Source organism: Ciconia boyciana, chromosome 18 (genome assembly GCF_034638445.1).
Source record: "Ciconia boyciana chromosome 18, ASM3463844v1, whole genome shotgun sequence".
NCBI lineage: Eukaryota > Metazoa > Chordata > Aves > Ciconiiformes > Ciconiidae > Ciconia > Ciconia boyciana.
The window spans coordinates 598653-626078 of NC_132951.1; the positions used below are offsets into that span (position 1 = coordinate 598653).

The window sequence follows — 27426 nt, forward strand, 5'->3', positions numbered from 1 at the left end:
CATCCTCACAGGTACTGGCCGCAGGAAGAGAGAGACTCTAAGCTACGGCTGCCTAAGAAGGGTTTTTTCACGTTCACGAGGACTTCAAGGGTGAGGCACCCAGCTTCCTTTTAGGAGTGTAAATCCAAATCCAAGAAGATTAACAAACGCAGTGACAATTTGTTCCACCACAACATTGAACCATCTCCTGTTAATGTTAGCTTTTATATCTTGCGGACAAGGCTCTCACGCGATGTGTAGAGCATGCTTCAGTGTGCTTCACGGGGGTCCTGTGCACCATGCTGCTTTGAACAAAACCCCAGCTGCAGCAACGCATGTTTGCAGTGATTTACTGGAGAGGTTCAGCACCGTGCACCCCTGCCCACCGCACAGCCCCTCACCACGACGGGGCCAAGCACGCTCCTGAGGCCAGGCTGCAGCACCGGTCCCTCCTGGCGCTCTGCAGCACACCGCTCCCGGGGCAGCCCCGGCTCCATCACCGCTGGTTCGGCAGACGCGGCAGATCACAGCTGCGGCAGACGCCCTCTCCCTGCACAGGGCCCACCTCTCCGTGTTTCCCGGGTGGAACACGGCACGAGCAGCAACGCTGCCGTGATGGGGCTGCAAACTCACGCTCAGAGCTCGTGTGGGTTGAGCCCTTAAAAGCACTCCCCCGCTGCACACCAGCTCACCGAGACTTGCAGAAGAGGGAAGGAAGTAACTGCAGGAAGCAATCTCCAGGGCCAGGCATCTCCAGCAACAGGCAGGAAAGAGCTCCCATCGCTGTGCCGCAGTCTGCCGGGGTGTCCAGCACCGGGGTCTGGGCACGGGTGTCATTGCTCCCGCTGCGCACCGTGAGACAGTACACAACTGCCGTTTACAGCAGCCAGTTAACTTCATAATAAAATTAAATGAAACCAGAACTGTAGGAGGCTTTTAATTCCATGTCCCTTGTTCTGATGTTGTGCCGTAAATAAACATCAGCAGCAGCCTCCAATTCCTCCCTTTTTCTCTTTTTTTTTTCCCCTGTTGCTTTTGAAGCATTCCTGGCAGTCTCTGATGAGCAGAGCACTGTGCTGAGATTCTGCCCAGTGTCACCATTTTCATGGGCAGCGTCAAGACTTACCAGCCAGGCTTTGGCCTGGAGCTGCGGTTCTTGTTTTAGTCTGGCCAAGAGCTGTTCAGTGCTGCTCAATGTTGATTTGTGCTACATTCAAGACCAGCAGACGGTAACACAAAGGGGTAAAAGGAATTGGTGCTGGTGAATGATAAAGTACAGCTCTCTTTCCAAAGGCAACACGTACTGATTCAGAACAAAGAAGGTGGGCAAGGTCCCATTTTTACAGCATTACCACCAGTAGCGTTACTCATACCACCATGAGTAAGCTCATGCACTGACCCATGTAGGTTTTAACATCTTCAAACGGTTGTAACTTTAAAATATTTTTAAAGACCTATAAAGCATTTGCACCTTGCACATTTCACTTAAAGCCTCCTTGCGCAGGCAGGCAAAGGTGCTCTTGCCCTGCACTGCTCTGAGCAGGGCCAGCAGGAACACCACCTCTGCCCACACCTCCCGAGGCAGCTGCAGCCCTCGGGTGGTCGCGGCTCCCGGCCCCACACGTGGAATCGCCCCTCGCCCGCAGAGCCTCACCCGCCGGGAGGACACCCGCAGTGCCGGGGCCCGGCACCGAGGGGCTGAATCCAGGAGGCAGCAGGTTCTCCCCGTGCAACTACACCCACAGCATCTGCAACAGATTAGGGAGGTGCCTGCGCTCTTCTCCCTCAAAACGGAACAAAATAGAAAGGGATTTCAGAAAGAGAAATGTTTTCAACGGCTGTTTGCTGTCTCCCAGGAGCAGCTCCTCCCTGGGGGTCACATCCAATTAGCTCAGTCACTGCAATTAAAGAGTTGAGAGGAGCCAGCAGCCAGAACCACACTCCTAAAACCAAACCCCGACGGACGGCAGCCCTGTCAATCCCCAACGGCAGCCGGGAGGAGGCCGGACCCCTCTGGTGAGCGGGGCACCCGAAAGGGTACAGGACCACCGAAAACCACGACCAACTTTTAACCAGTGGCTACTTCTTCATTATAATTTACTAAGACTTACTCTCAGCCTCTAAAGGGCAGGCCACAAAACTGTGCTCTATAAATACAACTTGTTAGCTCGCTTAGAAATTCTCTCTTTAATCTCAAAAAGTACTGTCACCCTCCTCTAAGCACACGATAGATGCTGCCTTCTGTGCTGTAGACTCCAACTAAATCTCAGTTGTCACATTAGTAATTCATCTTTCTTGAATAACTATATTTTTAGCAAAGCTACCAGATTTAAATAATCAGACCTGCCAATGCTACCCTAATTTAAACATGCTGACGAACTTTCACAGGCAGCATCAGCTAACATAATGAGTTTCTGGGTGACAAAGAATTTCAGACCATAGTTCTCTACACTACCCAGCGTAATAAGCACTTGTTCTTTTCTACAATGCGCACATAAAAGAGGAATCTAAATAATAATTGCTGTAATTATCTTGAAAAATATGTGGTGATTAATGGTGATTATGAAAATCTGTATAATTGTTCATTGAAATCTCCAATGATCAGATGCTTTCTTGAAACAGCCATTAACGAAGAACTTAGGAACACAAAAAGCATCAAAACTCAAGCCAAGCTCCTGACCGTTTGAAGCGCGCGAGGATGCGACTGCACACGTGCCCCGCTCAGCTTTCACCCCTCCCATGAACTCTCTGCAAGAGGTTCCAAGATGTCCATGATGCGACGCATATGTCATTGCGGTTCAAAGCACGAAGTTCAACCTGTTATTTATGCAAATAATTAATTACTCTCATATCCAACTAGCAGTTTGTCATGACACATTAATGACTTGATAGACTTCTATGAACTAGTGAACACAGGACAGCAGAGCGCTTTTATCGTCATTTAATTTAAAAACGATCCTGTGTGAAATTATCTAGTCGTGAGTGATGGAAGCATAAAGAACAGACTCAGCAAAGCTTCTTTTGGATCATTGCTTTATTAATGGTAACGTCAGGGAAATGAAAAATGCTAACATTGTCATATTTAGCTCCTGGGTATAGATGAATAGCTGCCTCAGTGCTTGGCGGGTTCAGTTTGCACACTGCAGTGAGCGCTAATTCTTCACACCACTATTGTGGGGATACACAGCCACGGAAGAGTTTATATACCTCAACTCCCAAGGAAATAACAGCTGTTTCTGCATTTAAATTCTCACCATAAGCTTTTACAGCTTTAGATTTTTTTATTGCTATTTTTGCACGGCCTCTTACACTTGAATTTTCAACTGCCGATATTAAAGATATTTAAATAAATAAATCCCTTGCAAAATATTTTCTTGCATGACTTTGAAAACTAAGCATCGCTAATCCAAACCAACAAAAAACCCCAACGCTGAATTTACTATTGCCACATTTAAAATTTAAATGATCTTAGATTTTAGAAAGAGCTTTCTGTAATACTGCAAAAGTCTTCAGATTTTCCCCAGACCTGAAACGCTAGCAAGAGTGTTTATGTTTTACCAAGATGAATATCTCATAAACCAGCCTACAGCAACACCATAAAACCAGCAAAGCTCGCCTGTTTAGAGAAAACTTAAGTTTCAGCTAAATGACACCAGAGAAACTCGGAAGCGGGTAAGAACCAGGGGGCTGGCAGAGAGTGCTGGCACGGCAGCGCTCAGCCCGGGTGGCTGCACGCACCCGCCAAGGGAAGCCACGGTTCGACTGGAGGGACGCGCGAGCCCCCGTCCTGCGTGGACCCCAAGGGCGCCCGCCAGAAGAGCCTGCTGCCGCCCGGCCCACAGCCCAGCCCGCGCGGGCGGGAGGGCACCCCAGCTCGAGGGAGGGCCCTTCAAACGCCATTTCCACATACGCGAGAAAGCGCAGCCCACGTGCAGTCCTGTCCCCCAGCCCAAGGAGGGCAAGAGACAGCTCTTGCCATCAGAAGCGGTGCCCTGCGCGGGGCGAGGCTGTGACTCAGCCACGGGGTCACCCCACAGCAGATGGAGACGGCTCTCCCCCGGGGAACACCCGCTCTCCGCAATCGTGAATGTTAACTCAGGGTGACAGCGTTAGGCTGATGGCTTTCCAAGGAAGAGGACGGGGACTTCCCAAGCCCTTGCAGGGCACGCAGGCTGCTGGGTCCAACGCCCGCCCGCCCAGCAGGGCTGCTCCTGCCAGCGGCACGGCCCTTCCCGGCCGGCCGGCACGCCAGGACCTGCACTGCTACCTGGGTCGGCTGACCAGCCGCGGGGAGCCGGTGGGACAGTGCTGCGCCGGCCAGGGCAGGCTGGTCAGGCAGGGAGCAGGACATCCCCCCTTCGCACCCCCTCCCAGCCTGCCGCAGCCCCCCGGCGTGCTGCGCGCTCAGCACGCGCACAGCTCTGGCTCCCGTTCGCACCTCTCTGCTTCCCACCGAGCGCCCCTGCGCGAGCTCTGCACACCTGAGCCTTTACACCCGCGCGTGGAGGACAGCACAGGACACCTGCATGAACCCAGGCACGTTACGTGACCGCAGTACAGGGGAAAGTCCTTCAGAAATATGGACAAAACGTTTTACAACAGTCTGCAACGCATCAAGAGAAGGATGCAAGCTTTTCAAAATAAACCACGCTCTCCATAATGTACAGCTAAGCCTCCTACTTCTGTATTTCTGTACACAGTAATTTAAATAGCAGTCTGAATAGTAAACATGTGCGTGTGCTCTCTGTGCTACCGTGCACCGAGTCCCAGATGGAACACCACTGCTCCGCATTTCCAAATCGCTAATGAGAGCAAAACCTCAAGGGGGAAAACAAAAGCAAACCCTCCCGCGAGCTCCTGCCAAGCCGGCTGCAATCGGGAACGCTGCGACTGCCCCAGGCGGCACTCCCCGGCTGCAGACACTGCCCCCAAAATGCACACGCTTCTTTATTTGATAAAGTACCCAAATCCTGACACATTGACCCCGTTTCCTCTGGCTCCTCTCCAGTCCCTTTTCAGCTCACCCAGAGCAGCCCCGCAGTAAGGGACCCCTCGGACAAGGGGCAGGGGAACGCAGAGCTGTCCCCAGCCCAGCAGACCACCACGACACGACACACCAGCCACAGCCCGGTGGCGTCTCCAAGACATATTGCAGTTTACGTTGTCGCTCGGGCTCGCCATCTGTGCTGTTCCCGCAGAGGCTGCCGTCGCCGGCTGTGCTGAGGGGATCAGTGGGTTGCCGGCCCCGCGCGGCCCCTTGTTAGTCGAACACGCTGATGAGAGGAGACCAGAGCGGCCGGGATGGTCCTGTGCTCTGCTCAAGTGACCGGTGTCACGGGCTCGGCTGGCAGCGCCGCGTGGGCTCTGCCCGCGCACCCGGCCCTGGAGGTGCCTCCAGCAGCCCCTGGCCGGCCCGCGGGCAGGGTGCAGGGCTCGGCCTGGCACCTCTCCCCTTGCTCAGCTCCAACGGACCAGGGCACAAGCCCCAGCTCACGAGACGGCCCCGGAGCCCCGCACCCCGCTCCAGGGGCAGCTGCGCCGCTGGTCCCGCAGCTCCCGGAGGGAGCAGGAGCTCAAGGCAGGGAGCTGTCACGGGGCAGCGGGGAAGCGGCAGCACAGCCCATCCGGGAACGCCCCAGCCCTGTGTCCAGGCCTGGGCCAGGCAGCGGGACGGCAGCAGCACCGAACTACACGACGCTCGGTGTGGTGAGCGGGAGAGCAGGGGCCTCCCGGGCTGTGGAAGGAAGCCTCCGTGATGGGAAAGGTTTACAGCTTTCCTGTTCGTCTTGAAACAACTTTGATTAAAAAAAACAGACCTGGACTAAATTTTCATTTTTGCTAATTTGATTGTCAGCCTTGATTTTCTCTGTTTCCTGCATAGCTCACGACACGGCACAATTAGTTCTTTACTGCTAGATCAAGCCACGAAAACACTTGAGAAAATACTCCTGGTTTTGATTATCTTCTTTTTTAAATAAAGTGAAGGTTAAGTACTGCATGGTGACGGCTAAGTAGTACCTCAGCGCTGCGGCTGTATCAGCACCAGAGAACATGGAGAGACTTCAAACAAGCTCTTCAAATTGCAAGTGTTTAGGAGCTCTTGATTTTATTATTTTTTAATAAAATGTCCCCTTTGAAGTCTCTGCACCACACTAAACTTCAAAGATCACACCTAAGCATGTGCTACTTCCAAGCAACAACCCTTAATTAATTAGACCAGAGCAGATACAAAACAGGGCACTTGTGTGGGGCTGCGGCAGGGCCGGGGCAGGTCCCGCTCGCGGACAGGGAGGCGAAGCGGAGGTATTCCTCCAGCCTCCGCGCTGAAGAGAAACACAGACGCTTTTCAATTACTTTCAGCTCTAGCTGTAATGATAGACAGACTCCTTGGAAGTCATTAAACGTGTAATGTCTGTCTGCTGCAGAGAGGCAGGGAGGCGCAGGCAGGCAGGACTCGGGCTGGAGCAAGCAGTTGCAAAAAGCATCTCGGGAAGCACCCACAATAGCTGCAGTGTTCCCCGGCCGGCAGCTGTAAATTTCTCCCTCTTGATGAGAGAAACATCCTGTTGGGAACGGCTGCTTCCTTCCAGCACTGGTATTTTTTGCACTTCAGTCCTTTCAGTACTGCGGGTTATGAGCAGGGTATATTACAGAAACACACTGCATTTTGTTACAATACCTGGCCCTGGAAGCTTTGATTTTCCTCTGCTGAGACACCTATGGAGGTGTGATTTCGTATAACAAGGGCAGGGAGGTTGTCACTGCGAGGGCACTGGGCTCCCCGACTCGAAAACCTCTCTGGACGGGGACCAGGTCACCAGGCAGTGGCAGACGCTCACACTTGGAACGACGGCTGCGATCCTGCCCAGCACCAGCACTGCGCGATCTCCAGCTGTGCACTGGGCGACCAACATCTGCCCTGCAGGGCTCCCTGGGGAGATAAGGGTGCACAGCACCCTCTCAGCATGGTTTTGTTGTGAAGGGCTTTAGGGTTTTTTAAACACACAGGCAGCATTTTGCTTCCAATAAAAGCAGGATAAAAAAGACATATCAGCTGTCATGAAAGCACCATGCTCTCCATACCACGGGCACCCCAAACGCAAATGGAAAGCAGAAATTCATCACGAGCACGGCTACAAAGGATGTGGGACTCCCACCTCCTGCCCGAGAGCTCACTGCTGCACAGAACGCGCTCCCACCATCCAGTGATGTAACACTTCTCTAACCAGAAGAGCCTTGACAAGGACCCAAAGCTGAGGCCTTCAGCGCAGGAGGGGATGGCAGTACGGCTGGGCGACGGCCGTGCTGCGTGAGACGCTGCCCAGCTGCAGGGGGCCGCACCTAACGCTGAGGTCTGGGGAGCCGACAAGACGGGGGAGGTTTCCTCGTCCTGCCAACAGCCGGACCACGGAGCCGCGGCCCCGCAGGGCCAAAGGCTCTTCTGCAGGAGGAGATCCACCGTGCCACTGCACAGCAGCTCAGGATCCAGATCTCCTAATGTAATTTAATTTTTAAGTGCTCAGAGTCATTAGTGGAGCCACATATTTCTATCAGGTAAATTTCATTTGCATATGCAAATTATATCTAAATACACTGCACCATTAATATGATCACTAATTACATAATAATAGTCACCAATCTCCACACAGATCAAACTTACAGTTTTGTAGCTATTAAGGAAATTGTGCTTTGTAATTAAGATAATCCTCATTTCCAGATGCTAATTAACTATATAATAATTAGCTTCTTTTGCTAATGCAAATTAAGTATTTTCATCCTTATTGGTAAAAGAGTTGCTTATCACTTAAAAAAGAGACAACCTAGAAATAATCCCTCCTCCCCGTTAAAGGTGAAAAGGTAACTCCATTTTTATCAGTCTCATTTGCGAATGCAAATTAGCCCTGATTAATCAAGTCACAGATAAATGCGCCCGTCTCGCCGCGCGGACGGCCGCCCGCAGCTTCCCTCCTGCCCTCGGAGGACGAGGACGGCTCGCGGCCCGCAGGAGCGCCCAGCCGGGCACAGCTCCGCTCCCGTCGGTGCCGGGCCGTGCCCGCAGCGTCCGGCCGAAGGCCGCCCGCCCCGAGCGCGCGGGGTCAGCGGCCAGCCAGCCACGGGACGCGCTGCCCGGCCAGGCGGCGGAGCGCCCGAGAGCCGCCACGCGGCGCCGCGACGGCGCGTGGCTCGTCCCACGGAGCTCCCCGAGCCGCCGAGGAGTGGCGGTGGGCGCGAGGGGCAGGCTGGCGGGGGCTAAGGAGGCCTACCTGCCCGGGAGCTGCCGCCGACAGCCAGCCCGGCCGCCTTGGCAGGACTCGGCCTCGGCTGCAGCGCATTCATCATCTGCTAAACCAATCCACCCGCTCCGCACCACCATTTGTCATTAATTATGCTAATCAGCAAACCATTACTCTCTGATGACACCACAGCACTTATTAGCTAGTTACAGCTTTTCAAAAGCACAGCTTATTGTGTATGCAAGTGCCGCACATACATTAGCCTACAGGGAAGAAATGTCCAATTATGAAAAGAAGAAATTTGCTATTATCTCCTTCTAACAAACCAATTTAGTAATTATAAAAGTCTCTGAACTCAGAAGGATTTTTTAAGAAGAGCTGAGTGATGAAACCAGAGAATTTAGTTTGCAATAACTTTCTGAGTTGGAACTAAAGTGACAATAGGGGAATGAACAGTTTTTATTATCATAATTACAATTCTTGCATCTTAACTTCAGATGATCAAAAAGCAGAATTTATCTAAAAGCACGTCTGTATGTGGCTCTTTCCTTAAAGTATCTGATTTATTTGTTTTAGCAGATATACACCCAAATTTGCCTAACGTGTTACAGATATTTACACAGGTCTAGCCGACTCCCAGCCTGCAGGTTTTACCATATGCACGGTTACAGGAGCAACAGCAACGCCCGCTAAGCCCTCGCACGCCCGGGAGACGACGCAGGATGAGCAGGTCTGAACGACCTTGCCGGGGCCCAGGTACCGCGCGTCAGAGGAACGCTCGGGGAGCGCGCAGCAGCAGAGCGGGGACGCGGCCCGACGCCTACGGAGCTGAACCGATTGGAGAGGGTGCCTGAAGACTCAGCTGAGGAACAGCCTTGTTGGAGCACCCAGTTCATTTACAATTCCTAAGTTGTTTTGCTCACTGCGAGAGGAATACCACTAGTTTTAGAAGCTTAATATGTGTTAAGAGCTCATTAATATCATCAGAGTAAATGGGCCTATTAAAACATCTTTAAGCAATATCTGAACATAAATCTCCCTAAACTATATTTAATGACTGTACTTAAGATACATTATATGCAAGTCTTAATGAGACATTAGATAGCATTTTGAAGATTAAAATTAGAGAATCCATATAAAGTCTGTCCACTTAATGTAGCCTTAAGCTACACTGATGAAAAGCATTACTACCAAATTATTACTTCATTAGAACAAATATTTTCTAATAATTTCTGATTTATACCATTAGTCATCTCCATATATATTATTCGTATATGTAAGAGTATACGCAAAACAATTTTCTAGTTCCACAGGAGACAGGAGAAATTTTGAGCTTTCTAATGGCTGAGTTAATTACTTGTCTTTTTTCTATTGAGTTAAAAATAAGCACTCTTTATACAAGTCCATTTACTGTATCCCCACTTTTCTAATTTAATTGGAGATTTTAATTCCATTAACCACAAGGTCATTTTTTAAACATTTGCTGGTTTGCTTCGCAAAGATTAGTAAGATGTCTTGGACTCGGCCCCTGGCTGTCCCTTCAGCCCCTCCATGGAGGTCTAAGCGTGGCGGCAGAGACCCCAGAACGAAGCCCGGCCCTAGCGACAAGCAGGACCCTCGCACCGCGAGGCTGCTCACGGCGACGGCACCGCGCCCCCGGGGCTGGCCCAAGGGAGGAAAATCGAGCAAACCCACGCAAGCCTCCGTCGGGAGAAGGCAGCAGCGCTGTCCCAGCGGAGCGCCTCACGCCTGCCTGCGGCACGGCATGGCACGGCACAAGGGATGGGATGCAATGCCAAAATCAACCAGGGCCCGACATCACTCCTGGACAAACCCGCGGCAGCGCGTGAACGCCCATCACAGCGTCCCGCCTGCTCCTCAGGACGAGAGCAGCTGCGGGAACCCCTGCCCACGGCATGCCTGCGGGATGGGCACCCACCGCCGGGAGCCAGCACGGCACGGCCAGGACAGCGAGGCAGCGGGACGCCTCCTCCAACAACTGAGTCACCACCAAAACGAATCGCAATAACCCTATTAGCAAGAGGGCTTTATGTGTGGTTTATTTTGTATAAACAGCTTTTCATTAGATAAATGAAGCCCAACAACCTTTATAAATGTTTTCAATTATGAAATGATGCCATTGAGATATCCGGATGACAATACTCAGGGAAAACACCAGTGACACCTCTTGATAGGAGTCAGAGCGTGCTGCCTGGATGATGGCTCCTCCCAATAAAATACAGCCTAGCCACACCAGTCATTTAAAAAAATCCTTCTTTATTAGATGAAATCTGTAGCAACAAGACTATTTTCATTTGTTCTGCCCAAGTCTTCTATCCAAAAGAGAGAACATCTCATTGTAACAATTTTGCATTTTTAACTGTGCAAATTAAGCATTCTTCATAAATAACAGCCTGGTTTTCTGCACTAGAACTCCTTTTTATTAGCAGCACAGTAACGAACAATGAGCAATGTGTTCTATTATTCTTTGTCAAATCACAGAATGCTACATTAGAATAACTCTGCTGGTCAATGTAATATAGTAGATTAAATTCAACTTCTGTGCAAAAACCACTGTAAAACAGCATGATAAGAAGGCTATAAAAAATTTAATTTTACTCCAAACTCCATCAGAAAAAAAAAATGGTGTGAAAAGTAATTTTGCATAATCAGTACACGCCATCTGGAACAATTAACCGATTTCTATAGAACTATGAGGATCAGTCATATCTGCTTATTAAAGATCAGAAATTATACAAGTAATAAATCCTTGAAAAAACTAAGCGTACTCCCGCCTGTCAACGCTATTTTAACTTCAAATACTGAAGAACGCCTGATAAGGCTGAAAAGAAGAGATTAATATATGCAAATTACATCCAGCATTTAAAATCCCCAACAACTGTCTCCGGTTTTCTGTCCCTTATTGCTGCCTTTATGTTTTATTCATACACCAACTCACCTGTCACTTCATAAGCTATAATATTATGGGGGTATTATTAAACAGCATAAAGCCGTGCTTTAATTGGAAAGCTTCATTGCATTTTCCAATTATTTGGAGTAAATTAAAAGCAGATGCACATAGTTTAATAAGGAGTCTAATATCAGTTCCGGGAAATCAAAATTCATTGTCATTACTATGCCGTGATAGTTTTGCAAACTGTACTCAATTTCAGAGGTTTTGAAAAGAAAATCTGTCTATGCAATCTGTTAATTGTCATTTGGTTAATAACTGTTTAAATATCCAAACCACAGAGCGGCTTCCTATTTAAAAAAAAATTAAACTATGGCACTCAGAAAAGCAAAACAAATACAGCACAGCCCGCCTCAAAGGTTGTGCTCCACAAGCAACCGGTGCAAGTCCCGCCAGCTCATCCTCCGCCACAGCCGCTCCTGCGACGACTGCTGCTGGGTGTGCGGAGCAGGGGCAGGGCAGAGCCCCTGCCCTGGCGGGGCTCCCCGCCATCGGTGGGGTCCCCTCCGGCATCGCCCTCCCTCTCGACACAGCCCTGCTCCAGCTGCCGCTCGCTTTCGGATGCTCCCTGCACGCCCCGACGGCTCAGAGCCGCTGGCGCCTACGCTTTCGCCACTGCCCGTGCCACCGGGATGGGGACCGTCCTGCCGCTACACCTGCTCATACATAATTCAGGGCTTCGGGGGTAGCAGCCAGATAACCCTCCCGGCAGAGATCAACAAGCGGCTTCCTTGGAAGGTGATGTGTGATCTGAGAAAAATGGGCGAAGTCTGTACGTCTGGTACGTTACAGCAGAAGGCAAGGCTTCCCGTGCCAGCCTGCAGCTGTGTGGGACAGCCGAGGTAACGCGAGAGGAAGAGCAACACCACAGCCAGAGCTGTCACGCTGTTGTACAAGCACGCAAAAGTGAGATGATGAAGATAAAGAATGCCACTTCGGACGACAGAGGGTTAATCGGAAAATCACGTCTGAAAAATTAATACAGGCGGCAGGACTCGTGGCTTCATCTTTCACCGTTTGGGCCAAGCCTGCCTGAGCGCAGCACGGATAACACGGGACGGTACACTGCAGCAGCAAGCACGCAAAGAATCTGTATACCACGGATGAGCGCATTTAATAAGAAATACACTTTTTTGAATCTCATTAAATATAGTATTAAGTAACACTTACACTTCCCTTTCTGAAATACACCGCTGCAGCTTTTTAGATGAGACTTCAGTCTCCCTGAACTGGTGGATATTAATAGACCCTTTTATATTTTGAAGATTATCCAGGTCTCTTACTCTGAAGACTGGAAATTGCAATGGGGCAAAGAACAGGCTGACTTTAATCTCAGCCTCAGTAAAGAGGTTTCAACGCAGAATAAAGCTTGTGTCACAAGTTGTCTGTTTTTTGGACCATCCTGATTAAAATTCTGTGTCACAAAAAGTAAATTTAGTTCCGCTTCTATTCTTAAGAAGCGCAAGGAACGTACACGTGGGAATCTGGATCGACAGTAAAATGTAGCACAGGGCCTCCGCCTTTAGAGAGCGGAGTGTACTAAAAGACTTGAACATAGGAGGGTATCGCAAAACCACCAGAAACTGTGCTGGAAGATGAAGATAAAAGCAATTCTTGTGCAGTGATCCAAAAAATAGCATCTTCCTTTTTTTCAAAATTACCTGTTTTAATAAAGCAGACACAGTGTGCCAAGCGAACCATTTAATTATCTGCAAAAATGATGAAGCAAAACAATAGTTTGCAAAAATAAATGACTAACCTCTGATTAAAATGTCTGTCCTCATTACATACAGATAAAAGATACAGTATCTTTTAAAAGAAAATGTACATTGAAGAGAAGTAAGTGGCAGTTGTGGCATAGATAACCTGACATTTTGCAACAAGAAAGAAGTTGACGTATGGGCACTGAAATGTAATGAAATCTTTAATTTTTCTTCCATTTCTTAATCTAGAGAGACCTCTGAAAGAGACTTCTTTTGTCAGGAAGAAAAGGAAAAAAAAAAAGAAGAAAAGGAAAAAAAAAGAAAAAACCAAAAAAAATAAAATAAAAAAACAGAAAAGAAAAAAACAAGAAGAAGAAGAAGAAAAGAAAAAAAAACAAGAAGAAGAAAAGAAAAGGGGGGTACATGCAACAAGGCATTCCTGAGTCAACTGCTGAGCAGTGGAAAAACAAAGCTGCCAGCACCCAACGCAGCCAGCCCGGCCCCGGCCCCTGCTGCCGCAGGGCCCCTGCCAGGCCCCACGGCCACGCGCTGGTGTTTCGGAGCAAGCCTCACAGCCGCGCTGAATAATCGACTGGGCTCCAGAAAGGAAGGAGGAACCTGGAAGCAAAGCGCTGCCATAAGAGCAGCGTGTGAAATAAATGCTTCCAACAAAGCTGCCCAGACAAATTACAACTCCCCCCTGCCAAGATCTGCGCTATCCAATACAGAAGAGCAACTCGGTTTCCTTTTCAGGAATCCACTGGCTTTGATGTTTTCCCAGATCATGAACATCAGCTTCCACTCCCTCTGCTGCCTCCAGAGATCTGGATTATAAACCAGCGTGGAACGAACACCAGATCTGGCTGTACGTCCTACCGGAGCGAAAGAGCCCCCCCCCCCCCCCACGCACACCCGCGCCGTGGACGGACCCGGCTCGCCTCGCCCTCGCTGCCACAGCCGGGCTCCACGGGACTGAGCCCCTCCGCCCGCTCCCCAACAGCGGACCCGGCCCCAGGGGACTCTCCTGCCGCTTCAAAACGGCCTCGTGCTGGGAAAGTTTGCCTGGGTGACGTAGCAGACAGAACTCTGACGAGCCTACGTTTGCGAACGCTTCCCTCTACGACTGCAGCCCAACCATCCCACCTCACGACGGCAACTGCTTCGACCGCTTGCCCGCCCCAATCACTACCTAGGGTCCACCAGGTACCGCGACAAAACCATCCTGCTACCCGATCAGATCACAAAGTTTGTGCTGACCTTTCCAGAAATATTTATATAGAAAATATAACAATAAACATATCTTCAAATAAATATTTACTTCTTTAAGGTAACATTAAGGTAATAACTATGGGTGCACAATTCCAAATTAAACAAATTAGAGATGTGGAAAGTGCCACCTGTAAGAGCTGCCCACAAAAACATCCTTCCTCACGGGGAGCTGGCAAACACGCACCAGCCAACGCCAAGCTGGCAACTGGCCGTGTGTCCCTGCCTTGGTGCTCAGTCCAGCTTCTCTGGGAGAAATACTTCACACAAGTAACGGTGTTGATAATGTAGTTAAAGACAACTACAAAAGAATACTTTTTAAGATAAGAAATATACGCAAAGGCATTGCTGCATCAACTAACTGCTTTGAAAACCCGCTGCTCCTAAGCAGATGAATGGCAAATATTGCCGCCTTGTTCACAATTGCGAATGTTGCTTTATCAGGAGGTAAAGTGTATGCCACGTTTCGGGATGTGACATGTAAGCTTCAACCCAGAGGACATGGCCTTTGTCCTTTGAAGGAGAATGAAAACCTTCACCTTCAGTTCAGTATCAGCAAAACTGAAGAATGCTGGCGTTGTCAGGAAACGGCAGCCATAATCACAGATAGAGTCTGAACGTTAAGAAAGGATTTAAGACAAGTGAGAAGCGGTGTTTGAACGGTGTACAGCTCCACGCAGAAGCGGCATGCAAGGCTGCAGGCCGACGGCACAAATGCTTCAAGCACAGGCTCTGGCGACAGGCACGGGGTGACGAGCCCTGCTGTCCCTGCTCAGGGCCGAGAGCTCTGCCAGGCGCCGCTGCGAGACGGGCTCTGCGCAGAGCCCCCACGGCTGGTCCACAAGCACTTTCTGCAGGATCTGTAACTGAACTGAGAACTCTTCGAATGGTGTGAGATTCTTAAGCATATTTTAAAAAACAATTCAGTTACCTATTTTTTACAGTACAGATGATATGTGCTTCTGGAGCCTGTTCTATTTTTATGGATTAACACCACCTGAGGTGCTGAACTTATGGATGGCATACCAGCATGTCAAGCTAACATCAACTATCTCTTTAAGTATTTGCACAAATGTTTTAATTGTTTTGGGCTGACAGCTGGCAAGCATTATTTGAAAATACTATCAACAAACATACATCAAAGTATCTTCTGCTTTTGTTCTGTTGCTTTTTCAGCACCGTTTCCATATTTAAGTGTTCAAAAAATTAAACTCGGTCCTATCCAAGGGCAACTGTGATCATCCTGTGATCTCCAGGTTTCCGCTAGAACAAAAATCCTTGGGGATAGGATTATATGACTGAAGTTAGGTTTCTGGCTATGAGATGACAGCTGTAGAGTATCTGTAAGTTCATACACTTGTTTCATACACAAAATTGGGAGAGAGAGACTCCAATTATTTTGTGCACAGATTCTGATTCAGAAGTATGTGATACACTCCATGCAATGCGATTTTTGTCTTGACAGTCTGAGAGCAGGTCAAGAGAAGGTACGAGTACTGATTGTCCTATATTCAAATTACATAAGTTTGTACGCTACAACCAACAAGCACGTAACTATCTGCAACAGGACTCAGAAGATGGCTACAGCAAAATTTCAGGGTACAAAAAGACAACCCTACCCAGCAGTGTGCAGGGTCACACACCACAGCCAGCGGTGGCCTTGCCCACCTGACTTCAGCAGAGAAAGCCCACACCATGGGGGAGCACACAGCTTGGACCAGCTCGCGATTTCCCAGAAATGACAGCCGAGACCGTAAAAATCTCATTTTGCAAACTCGGTCACTAGTTGCCAACGCAACATCCTGCCGTGTGCTCTGCAAGGTGTGTTAAGACGTTTTTCCATCCCTAATCCTTTTCCTGAGATGCATCGGTTGAGTACATCTCAAACTGGCAGGTTGAAGCCAGTCTGAAAGTGAAATCAAGGGTTAGAGCTGGCGTGGGCGCGGGGAGGCTCTGCCAGCTCGGAGGGCAGAGCGCGGTCCCCCCTGCAGAGGAGGTTGTGCATGGCTGGCTGTGCAACCTCTGCGCTGCCAGCCTCGTCCCCAGGCAGGAGACAGCTTTCGCCTGGAATCAGAATTTGAAGGGGGCTTTCAATGGAAGATTTTGTAATTTGAAAGCTTTACGTTTCAGTGGCACTTACACAGCAGAAAACTTATTGGAGGCAAGATCCCCAAGAGGCATCAGCATACCGGTCTGAAACACACTGTTTATTAACCTCAGAGAGAGATACAGTGGTATTCGAGCCCATCCAATTAGTGAGGCCTGCAGGAGTATTTGCACTCCTAAATCTCTTGGTTTCTGAAAGGGTTAAAGCTTATTATTAGCATATAATTTACAGGTCCTTTCTCCCAGGAAAGAAATAATGCACAGTAAATGCCACATTCATTTTAATAATACATGTTACAGTCTGTGCCCAACATCTGCACAAAGGTAAAGCAGACAGATTTTTTTGACATGTCCCACTCTGCCATCCAAACACAGGCTTTTTGTTTCTTAAGTGACGGAAGGTTTAATCAAGAAAGCAGGCAATTCATCAATCGAAACAAGGCTGCTCACACCGCCCTGACAGCACACACATGGTTTTATACAGAAGAAACCTGGCCACCTGTCAGCAGCACCTTTTACATCAGGATATACAAATACACCGAGTGATCAATCCTCCAGCTCTTCCCATTCATTTCTTCGTTTTCTTATTATATTTTTCTTTATGCTAGATGTTGCGCTCATTCTCTGCAGGGATAGATGGGAGACAAGGCAAGCTATGGCTGTTTATACACTATCATAAAAATTTATATACCCTTAGAGTGACTTATTTCCCTTCTATTTGAGTACCATTATTATAAATAATTTTTCACTTCATTCAGGAATTTTCGCTGTACGTTATTATCTGTGGCTGCCTGAGAGGGCTCCCTCTCTCCCTCACTGTCCTTGTGGCTCTGATAAGCCAAAGCAATATGCAGCCAGAAGATGCTGAAGTCTGAAATGAAGGCAGTATGTAGTCACAACAACATCTTAATTAAGCTGAAGGCCATGAAGAAGGACTATGCTGTGAAATACTGAGCAGTGTCTGTCGACAGGTCTGTCTGGAGCAAGGCATTCTTCTTCCAGCAGCTGCCCGGTCGAACATGCATATTAAACCTGTCAGCTCCTCAGCACCGTGCTCCCAGCAGCACCCAGAGACCTTTTGCAGATCAACTTAGAAGTAATTCTGCCTTTTGGTCTCGGGCGCACGGCACGGGGTGGGACCAGGGAGCCCGCCGGGTGCGGAGGACGATGCCAGCAGCACAAGCGTAAGCGCAGACGGCAGTGCTGTGCCGCAGCGGCACGTGGCAGGCTCCCTGTGCGGGGCTGCGAGGTCCAGGCAATAGTTTCCTATATGCACCCTGTCACAGACGAATTCACCAGTTTACTGTGCAAAGAGGAGTCTCCCTAACTTTCTGGTCACCCAATGTTTCATTGCCAAGACTAGAAATGACAAAAGGCTGGTTAAAAACTGTAATTACTACTTTCAGGACCATTTTTTCCTCGACTCCAGCTTTGTGATAATTAAATTACACACCCCAAGGAGTAACAGGACGGTTCCAGTGGGGATCTGGCAATTTCTACCAAACTGTATTTTGAGATACAGAGTAGGCTCAACAGCCAAAATTCATTTCACCTTCCATAAATAGGCTGAACCCCAGATGGAAGTGTCGTTTTCATTGACTACTGAGAAAGTCTTGGGTGTCTACAAGACAGAGAAGCAAGACCATGCTGCAACTCTTAATTTCACCCGCCTTTACAGCCCTCCCTTCCTAAACAGCCCATCCTGTCCCCACCACAAGAGTTCAGACTGAGGCGATACCAAAATGGAAAGATAAGAGACCATTCGTAATGGCTTTTGTTTCCCTGCGCCAGCCCCAGGAAACCTTCCGTTTTGCCGAGAGCCAAGAGAGGGAGCCCGCAGGCTCGTCCGCACGCGCGGCCACCCCCGCGGGACCGGAGAGGAGTCCTGCACCCGCCAGAGCCCTGGTCACCTCGCCCGCCACGCCGACCGCTCGCTGCCACGACCCACACATCTTCCACGCGCCCACATCTCCCCCGGCGCCGCGGGCCCCGCAGCACACTGCAGCCAGGACCCCACCGCGGCAAACCACATCCCGGCAGAGCAATTAGGGACGACAGTGGAAGCACATTAATAAATTTCCCGTTGCCATGGCACTGCAGCGAGGCACTTGCGTTGCAGCGCAGATAAAACGGACTGGCTGCAAACTACACCGACGTAACAGGAAACTTCGGAATGGTTTCCACAGTGCGTCTGGGGGCTAATCTACCTCGGCAATGTTTAAGCACGCAAAGGGAATTGTCACAGCACCTCATCACAGCTGCTGAAAAGGCAGCAGTGCTCAGGAGTTATGCGTGAAGATCCCTGCCAATGCACAGGATGTTTCATATGACAAGACCCTTTCTTCAGAAACGATTCACAGCTGCAATAGCCATTACAGCACATGTATGCACAACAACTTGTATAACAACGTGTCTGGAGAACGTGCAGTTGGGGGGAAAAAGAGTTATATACTTTGACTGAAATGTGCTCATGCAAACGTGGAGGACTAATGCCATGCCCAGTTTTGCAGGCCTGTTCTGTGCTTTACCTATAATTATCTGGTAAAGTATTCACGTTCTTTGCAAAATAGGTCGTCTTCCCAGCTTGCACTGCAAGCAGAGGCAGTCCATGGGAAGTCCGCGAGCAGGGGCGTTCTCAGTAACATTCATGCAGAGCTGCTGCCTCGCTGTTTGCACATTTGATGCTTCTCAGTAGAGAAAGCACAGCTTTCTGTCCTCCATGCAGGACCATCTCATATGAACACAAGAACACGCCTGCCCCTACATTTCTAAATCTATTAGGGCAGGAGAGTAACAAGGAAAACGAGTACTGACAAGAATTATGCAATTGTTATATTCCATCTATTTAGGAACCCAAAGCTGCAGTTTCAGTCAGAGATTACCTTTTAAATAACCCTTTGATTATGGTACATGAATTAATGCCATGTTCCCATGTTAGAAGTGTCACTCACTATTAATAGCAAGAACCTGTGAATGGCACATTTTTGCCATCTTCTCTTCCCTGATTATGCACAAGCACTACCTATTGTACAGCCCACTGAAGCCACTGCTGCTTTTTCTGGATTTCCAAACTGTCCTGAAAATCTCCTTGAGCCAGAAGAAGGGACTGTACTTTCATTAGGTTTTGACAGTCAGGTTTAAAGCCAGTATTTTTCTCCTCTTGCAAAAATGACATAACAAAGAGAAAGCTGTGGCTAAGTGTGATTCTACAATGCCTACCACAATATTTGTTCAGGCTTAGTATTACTCCAAAAAAAAAAAAAATTCTAAGGAAAACTCTCTTGCACCCCAGCACTACTCAGCTGAAGCACAGAATATGAGCTAGCCCCGTAAGAGAAGAGGCAGGTAAACACACTGTTGTGCCACAGCTGCACCTAATGTTTGTCTTTAGCTTGCAGAACCAAAAGTCCTTTTGCTGTGGTTCATGAACAGCTTCCAGACCACACAGCTCTCAGCACATCCACGAGTGACAGACTCCATGAGGTACAACTCTGTACAGCATCCCTGCCTCTCATTTCCATAGACATTTCTTCCTGGGCCCTGAGAACCAGCCTACGTTCCTTTTTGGCTCACTCCTCCTTGAAGAAAGCAAGCACCTAAAGGCAGGACCTCCTCCAGAGGAGCAGAGCTGCCAGGGACAGCTCCCAGGGATCCAGCTCCAAACCGAACCCACTGTGTGGTCCTGAAGCACGGTAACAAGTACCTGTACCTGCATGGGTGAAGGAACAGGCTTGATCCTCACCACTCTATTTAAATACATGTTTTCCCTGCAGACTACTACTAGTTAAAAATAAAAACCAGCTAAATTATTCATTGGCAGGTTTTTTCCACATTGACATCTGGAAACTATCACTAGCTCTAGCACTTGTATACTAGCCTAGAATGGTGACCGGAGAGAAAGCTGCAGCTAGAGAGACCAAGCGTGCAAGTGCATGCTTCTTGAAAATAACGCAGAACCCCCCCATATCCTAACATCTTATTTCAAATTTGCCCTAATACTGGGGAAACAAATCTATGCAGTGCCAGTATTCAGAATATAGAAATGGGAAAGAGTAAAGATCTCATCTGTTTTTAATGTGTATGTTGAGCGTAGCAAAGAACAGCATGTACAAAATTCATCCTTCCTAGGCAGGACAAAGCTGCCTGTGAAACGGGCAGAGAGGTCGTCTCATTTGACTCACCTGTGGCCATCATGAAACAGATAAGGAGCAAAGTTTGTGTCAGTGCTGCTTTCCATCAGAGCTCTCACCTAGCACCTCTGCGGGCAGCAGCAACCCTCCCTGAGGGCTGCGATCTCCCCAGTGATCAGCAATGTTTGCTGCCAGTAACTCGTGTGCCTGGGCATTTTCTGGGGTCTCTCTGCACCCCTTCTGCTCTCGACACTTAAATGGCACTGAGGAAAAGCTGGACGTATGTTTCACGGGTAGCACACACCTGGCTGTTTGCGCAAGCAGGGCTGCTTTTCTTGGTTACGCTTCTGATTACACAGAAGAGCAGAGAAACCATTGTGCGCCAGCTTACCTGATATGGCATACAAATTTGAGTGCTGGTGCTCCAAGTCCAGGCGAGTGCTGTGATTTTTCCCGCGAAAGCTGGCAGGCAGCGTCAGTGAGATATGCCTAAGGAAGAGAGATGGGAAACGGAGATGACGTTACTACAGAGCAGAAGATACTGCTGCCATCAGCTCGCTCTTGCCGGACAATTCTGGTCAGGTTAAGCAGCAAACATCAATTTTAACATTGCTTGTAAAAGCCGGAGTGGGCCCCAGATACCAGGAGGAGACTGAGGTGACGATTCAGCCGTTAGAACCAAGGGTGGCTCAGCTGCTTTACCTGCTCCTCAGTCCAGCTGCAACCGAGACAGGCTACACCCTGGCACAAGCCCTCTCCGTCCCGCTGAACACCGGACTCGGCCAACAACCAAAGCGCTACAGAGGCGGCCACCCACCCTCCGGCAGGACACGGCAGATCCTCGTGAGCCAGCACCGGGGGACAGCCTGCGCGGTGGCTGGCGAGCACCATCCCCCTTCTGCAAGCACAAGTCTCAACATAAGGCATCGAGAGCGCACCCTAACACCCCCTGAGACTCAACCGCGTTTCCTTCAAGGCAGAAAACGCTAACAGCAATTGCTTTGGATTTATCCGTGCCAAAAAATTCTGAGTATGTTCATAAATAAGATCTTTGAAACTCTCTTGATGACTAAGGCCTGCTCCAAACCTACCCAGAGCCTGCTGCACGCTCCCATGCTCCCTAAGGCAGGGGGTGACGCACATGCGGAGCTCCCCTACACCAGCCCCGAGAAAAGGGAAGCCAAATCTCACTCGTCACCTCTAGCTGCAGCAGTGCACAACGCTCTCCCTCCCAACAACGCTCTGCCCAGCATTCCTGCAGCAGAGAGATATTTTTACATCTTCCATTAAACCTTCCTAGAAATAGGAAAAAGCGGAGCTCATGGAAGTGAAGTTGAAACTATCTTCAGTGGCTCAGAGCTTATTAAAAGGAAAACCCAGCACACGGCAAGCCTGGACAAGGCGAGGAGACGAGGTGGGCGACCTTCCCAGGAACACGTGGTGTGGGAGGGCGGGATGCGACACCCAGCAAGCCCCGCTCTCGTCAGGCCCTAGGGCCGGGGAGGGGGCTGCCCACAAAGCTGCTCTGCACCAGCCTCTGGCACTGCGGATGGACGCGACAGCCCTTCGGGCAGGGCACCGACAGCCAGTGCCAGCTCCCCCGCCCGGCAGGACACAGCCCAGGAAAGCTGCCCAGGCACGGGAGTGCTGGGGCTCGGGAGAGCCTGAGCAAGGCTGCTCACCACGGCAGACATGGCTCTGCCTCTGCCGTCACGCTGCCCGCCCCGTCTGGCCAGCGCGGCTGCCAGCCAGCCACGGAGCTCCACCGAGAAGTCTGCCGTGAGAAAATAGTTTTTGCTAGTAACCGTTATTGATAGCCCACAGATTCCTACGCTTTGATGAGAGATTTGGGCTTTTCCCTTTTAATTCAAATCTGTATTTTTCTAATGCTGATCCCAGGTCTGTGTGAATTTTTATAAAATGTTATCATTAATCTTCTGGACCCCGTTGCCATACATAATGAAGATGCTCCCTCTTCATAGAGAGGCTTAGCGTAGCATGAGAGCAGAGGCAGCAGCTACCCTTTCACAGGAGCGAGAGCTACCGGACGCGGCAAGACCCTTGGCATCGCCCTCCTGCCAGAAAACCCAGGCGGCCTTTGTGTCCCCCCGCAAACACCCCGTCTGCGAGAAAGGGCCCTGTGTATTCTCCAGCAGAGCCTCAAATCCACGTCCTTAGCTAGCAGGTTTTATCTATCGAGCAAATCATCTGGAAATTATCTGCCTTTAAAAACAGGACACATTTTGTGAAGAACTATATATTTTTAGACCTTGATGCAGCTGATGGTGAACAGCACAGATAAAATAAGAAAAAGCAAACAGTTTGAGTTTGCTTGTGCTTCCAAAAGCTATTTCTAACCAAAAAAAGATGGTGTGAAAATATTTTCAAATTTGGCTAACAGTTTGCTGTTTAAAACACAATCCATATGAGACTCTTTGCGAGCAGAGGCAGGTTTGTCATGAACACACTTTAAAACAGAAGACCACTGCCTGTAGGCATTACACGCTTTTCATTTGTTTTTTAATAGCAGTATCCAAAAATACTTTCTGAGGCACCAAAACAGCTAACAAAAAGACTTTTGAATTTCTCTTGCTTGTGCGGGGGACTGCGTTCTACATCCCAAACAAAACAGCAGGAATTGTTTTGGAAGTAAACAAAGCCGATCTTAAAAAGTCCATTTCTGAGCAGAGTGAGAAAAGCCCATTTCTACCAGCTTCTGTGCAGGAGAGGCTGACCCTCTTCCCCCTGGACAGCCCTTTTCCACAACCCACCACCCAGCCAGCTGGACCACCGCAGGCTGCGAGGGAGGTGACGAGCATCTCTTTGGCCAGAGGGCCGAGGAGACAGTCCCGCAGGCGGCTCATGGCGGGCCGTCGAAGGAGCCGTCACGCAGCAGCCTTCCCATAAAGCTCCAAATCCTTAGTTTGCAAAAGACTTTCTGAACCGAGTCCCCAGTTGCCACAAGCGTGCATGGCAGCTCACGCAAGCACCAGGCTTCACGAGCGCCATATGCTGAAGCGGTGTGCACGTTCCACGCGTGTAATTAAAATGAATCGCTCGCCGTCCGAGGGACTGTGACCACACACGCACAAATACGGCGGGAGAAGATGACGTATTCAGACCTCGCTGCCTGACTCCGCAGGGTATCCCGTTTGCTCTCCATTTCAGACGTAACAACGTTAAAAGACATACCGAGGTATTCTCTCGCAGCAGAGGGAATTACAAATGCTAAGTGAGGGGACGCGACCTGCTCTCAGCGGGCTGGCACTCCTGCAACCGCTCGTGGGGCTCGTGCGCTGAAGGTGCCAGTTCAGCCGCTGCCGACACCGGCCTGCCAGCAGCGGGGGGCTTGAACGCGGGCTGTTACAAGGGCGTTTGGAAACGACGGCCCACGTCCCCCCCTCCATGGCCACTTTCCATCTCTGAGGTAGGATGAACGGGCATTTCATCATTCCCACCGAGCTGCACCGAGGAGAGCCAGGTCTCTCCAAGGAGAACATTTAGCTGCAAGACCACAAGACGGAGGGCAGTAACTGCTAGAAGGAGATCAGCTCTCCCCTTCCCCCTTCCCTTTTTTAAAAGCATGACATTGTAGGGAAAAATGGGAAACAAAGTCTAATTTATTTTAAATTAATGCAAACTTTGGCCAGGATCAATATAACTTATACCTACTAAGTTGATTGCATAATGCATTTTCCTTATGCGTTGTGAAAGCCAAATCATTTTGCATTGTAGAAGACAAAAAAAAAACCCAACCAAAAAAAAAAGAGAGGCTGCCATTGAAAAGCAAGAAAATCCCAATTACAAAGTCCCCAAGTTCCTAAACACATATCGTGAAAGTATGTGCAGCTCTGCGGCATATGGCAAATCAATTACTAGTTTAAATTTTAAAACAAAAACATGGTAAATGTGTTGCAGAAATAATCAAGAACAACGGTTTGGTTTAGATTACAGCGGCCACTAGAGTTTTGAATACAATTAATCATCATTCCAGGCAATGGGAAGCCATATTGACACTTATTCCTAATTTGAATATTTAATTAGGGTGAAGTTCTTCATCAAATTATCACAGAACTGGGAGGAAAGCCTAAAAGATTTAAACAATTACTACTTTAACCCTTCACCAACTGCTCACCTGTGAGCACAAGAATCTTTTCCCCGTTCTGCAAAGCAAGAACATGCTCAGGCAACACAAAAAGACAATATTTAGAAGACACAACACGTACCCTGGGAACGTACAGGGACATTTGGCATCGCGCAGGGCTCCTTCAGAGACACCAGACTGACACCGGCTTCTGACTACCTACGCTCCTCGACCTTTATCAGAGCAAAGCTTTCAGGCCAGATCTCTATTTTAGCATCAAGTATGGCTCCTACTAGGGCTTTTGTGTTGGTGTTTATTTGTTGCTATTTTGTTGGGGTTTTGTTTTTTGGGTTTTTTTTTGGTTGGTTGTTTTTTTTGTTGGTTTGGGTTTTTTGGGTTTGTTTGTTTGTTTGTTTGTTTTAAAACTGAAGAACCTGTCCAGAATCATCCGCCAGGTTCACGTGCCGAGGGACAAAACCCTCTTCTGGGGGATACGGAAGCAGGCACCCACCAGCTGACCCGGCGCAGCCGCCCGGTCCTGCCCGCCCTGCACGGGAGGTTTCCCAGCCCCTGCCCGGCATCGGGAGCTCACGGGACAGGGCCAGACCCCAGCGCTGCTCCGGAACCGCTGCACCTCCTGCCACACCGTGGGCATCCTCCCTCCGCACAGCTCTGCCTCGGATCGCTCAAACATCCCTTTACGTGCTGTATTAATCCATATAAGAAAATCTCTTTTAATGAGGAGTGATATAGTTATGAACTCTCTAGAGCCATAATTAGAGCAAACTAATTGAAGTTGTGTTTTGACACACTTTCCAAATTCACGGGTACTGCATGACATATTCACAACACTACTGCTGCACAGCCATGGCGACAGCAAAATCATTAGGCTAATAACGCTTATTTGCATTCTTATCATGCCAGCAGCATGCCGTTAAATACCGCTTCAACCAGTGCTCGTTTACTCTGAAAGTTTCCACTGAAAGATATTAACAGTAATTATTACTACTTTAGTGGAATCTCTAATGTTAAGGAATGGCAACTCACATTAACTATCCCCATGCCAATTATTTTCCTTTTGAACTGTCACAAAAAGTAGCTTTCTTCCTCCCCGCCGAATGAAAGCAACGAGGCGGATTTGGTGCTGCCGGGAAGGACGGACGGACGCCTGCCCCAGCGAGGCCAGCGTCAGGGCTCCAGCCCGCTCCCTCCAACGCTGAAGTCAAAACCACACTGTTCCAGCACCAGTTAAATACGAAAAATATTTTTCCCCAGCATACGATAATTTCCAGGCAATTTAGGATGAAACAACTGCAACAGCACAGTTCAGGACAGGGTAGATTTAATTACTCTCAACTTCAGTTTTTCTTTTAGTCATTAAATCTAGGGAACAAGTCTACAATATGACAGCGACAGAAGCAGCACGTCACGAGAGAGATCCTTCACATGCTAGCAAAAGCGGTTTGAGGTCTGTGCACATTATGGTCACTTTTTGAATGTTTTTGGAGAGAAACTCGCATAAAACAGGCCCAGGAATGCCCGACGGTTCCAAATCAGTTATTAATAACTGTCTGCAGGAAGGTGATGAACTGCTTTTGAAGTTAGGGGGCAAGTACTCATAAAAAGTAACAGAGGATCATAGGGGGAAATGCCAGATATCAAACGATGCTTCATAATTCATATAAAAATATCAACAATGCACAGCAAAAGAACAACGGTACATTTTTGCTTTCCAACTGGATTGGATGAGCGTGGTAGAGAAATCAGGCAAAACTTTTAAGAACTGCCCCACGTTATCAAATATATTAGAAACCATACTGCATGCTGCAGACTGGAATTGTCCTGTTCTTTGATGTACCACTGTCATGACTTCAATTTATTTTAAACGAACTTAAGAAGAGTGCCGCAAAAACTGCAGTCTCATGGGAATACCTTCAAATAAAAAGAATTGTATCTTCCATAATCAATGGATTATGCAAAGACCATGTCTCATGAAGAACTGAGGACGGAACAATTAAATTCCAAGCTGTAGAAAGCTGAAATCACACCGACAAGAAGTTAATATCAGGCTGTAGCTCTCAAGAAATGTAATCCAACTTGAAAGCTTTGCCTATGGAGGGAGGAAAAAGCCTATTTCTAAGAAACGAGCTGCTGGAGTTTCACTGACAGACATCAGAGGACCTCTCAGCAACTGCTCACTCCACCAGAATGCATTTTCCAAACTGCAGCTTACAGACAACGCCATAGCAGATATCCATGGCTCCGGCGGTGTCCAGAATCCCATCTACAGTATTTATTCACAGTCCTTAACTTTTACTGTGCTCAGGCATTGCGATGCCAGAACACCTACCTCATACTCCAAAGAACTGCAATGAAAAACAAAACTGTGAGGCAAGAATCACCTCGGGTAATGGACTTCATTCCAGACAATCTATTCTAATCGTGTAAACCAAATATTTAAATACTTTCTAAAACCTCCCTGACCCTTTCCCTAAAACAAGCAACATATGGGCTTTGCAAGCATTTCATCTCATTCCAAGCTACTAAAACATCCTGTTTCCCAAAAATCAATGAGAGCTGGTGGTGCCAGATTCAGATTTTATAAAAGCCCAAATGCATGAGAGAATGAAAAAGGGAGTGAGTGATTCTTTCCACTTTTAGATTTACCCATTTAATTTTCCCAGCTGTAGAAAGGGAAAAAGGCCTGTCTGCAGCACACGTACTCGACGCGCTACATGCAGCATGGCTCTGCGTATCCCCATCCCGAAACAACCACGCCTCGAAGACACGGGAAAATGATGTTGCGCTATTCTGTCAAAACTAAAGCAATCACCAGCTGAACCGAACAAACCCCAATGATGCTAATGAGGGAGCATGATCTACTGCAGACCAGCAACCCAAAGTGTAAGGCTTAATGCAGAATGGAGCTCCTGCAGCTTCCTCTATACAGGGA

The 27426-nt window shown here is 48.7% G+C and overlaps 1 protein-coding gene across 8 annotated transcripts in view; it reads right to left on the reverse strand.

Annotated features, from left to right (window-relative positions):
* The window catches only part of MVB12B (multivesicular body subunit 12B), a 70852-nt gene that overhangs the window by 13442 nt on the left and 29984 nt on the right, over positions 1-27426 (reverse strand). For 7 of the 8 annotated variants that reach the window (XM_072882808.1, XM_072882814.1, XM_072882809.1 and 4 more), the window contains one exon: positions 20781-20878. In XM_072882808.1, coding sequence (XP_072738909.1) covers positions 20781-20878 — 98 coding nt within the window. Of the gene's footprint in view, positions 1-16601; positions 16884-20780; positions 20879-27426 lie in introns of those variants that run through there. The other variant, XM_072882812.1, reaches the window with a different exon arrangement.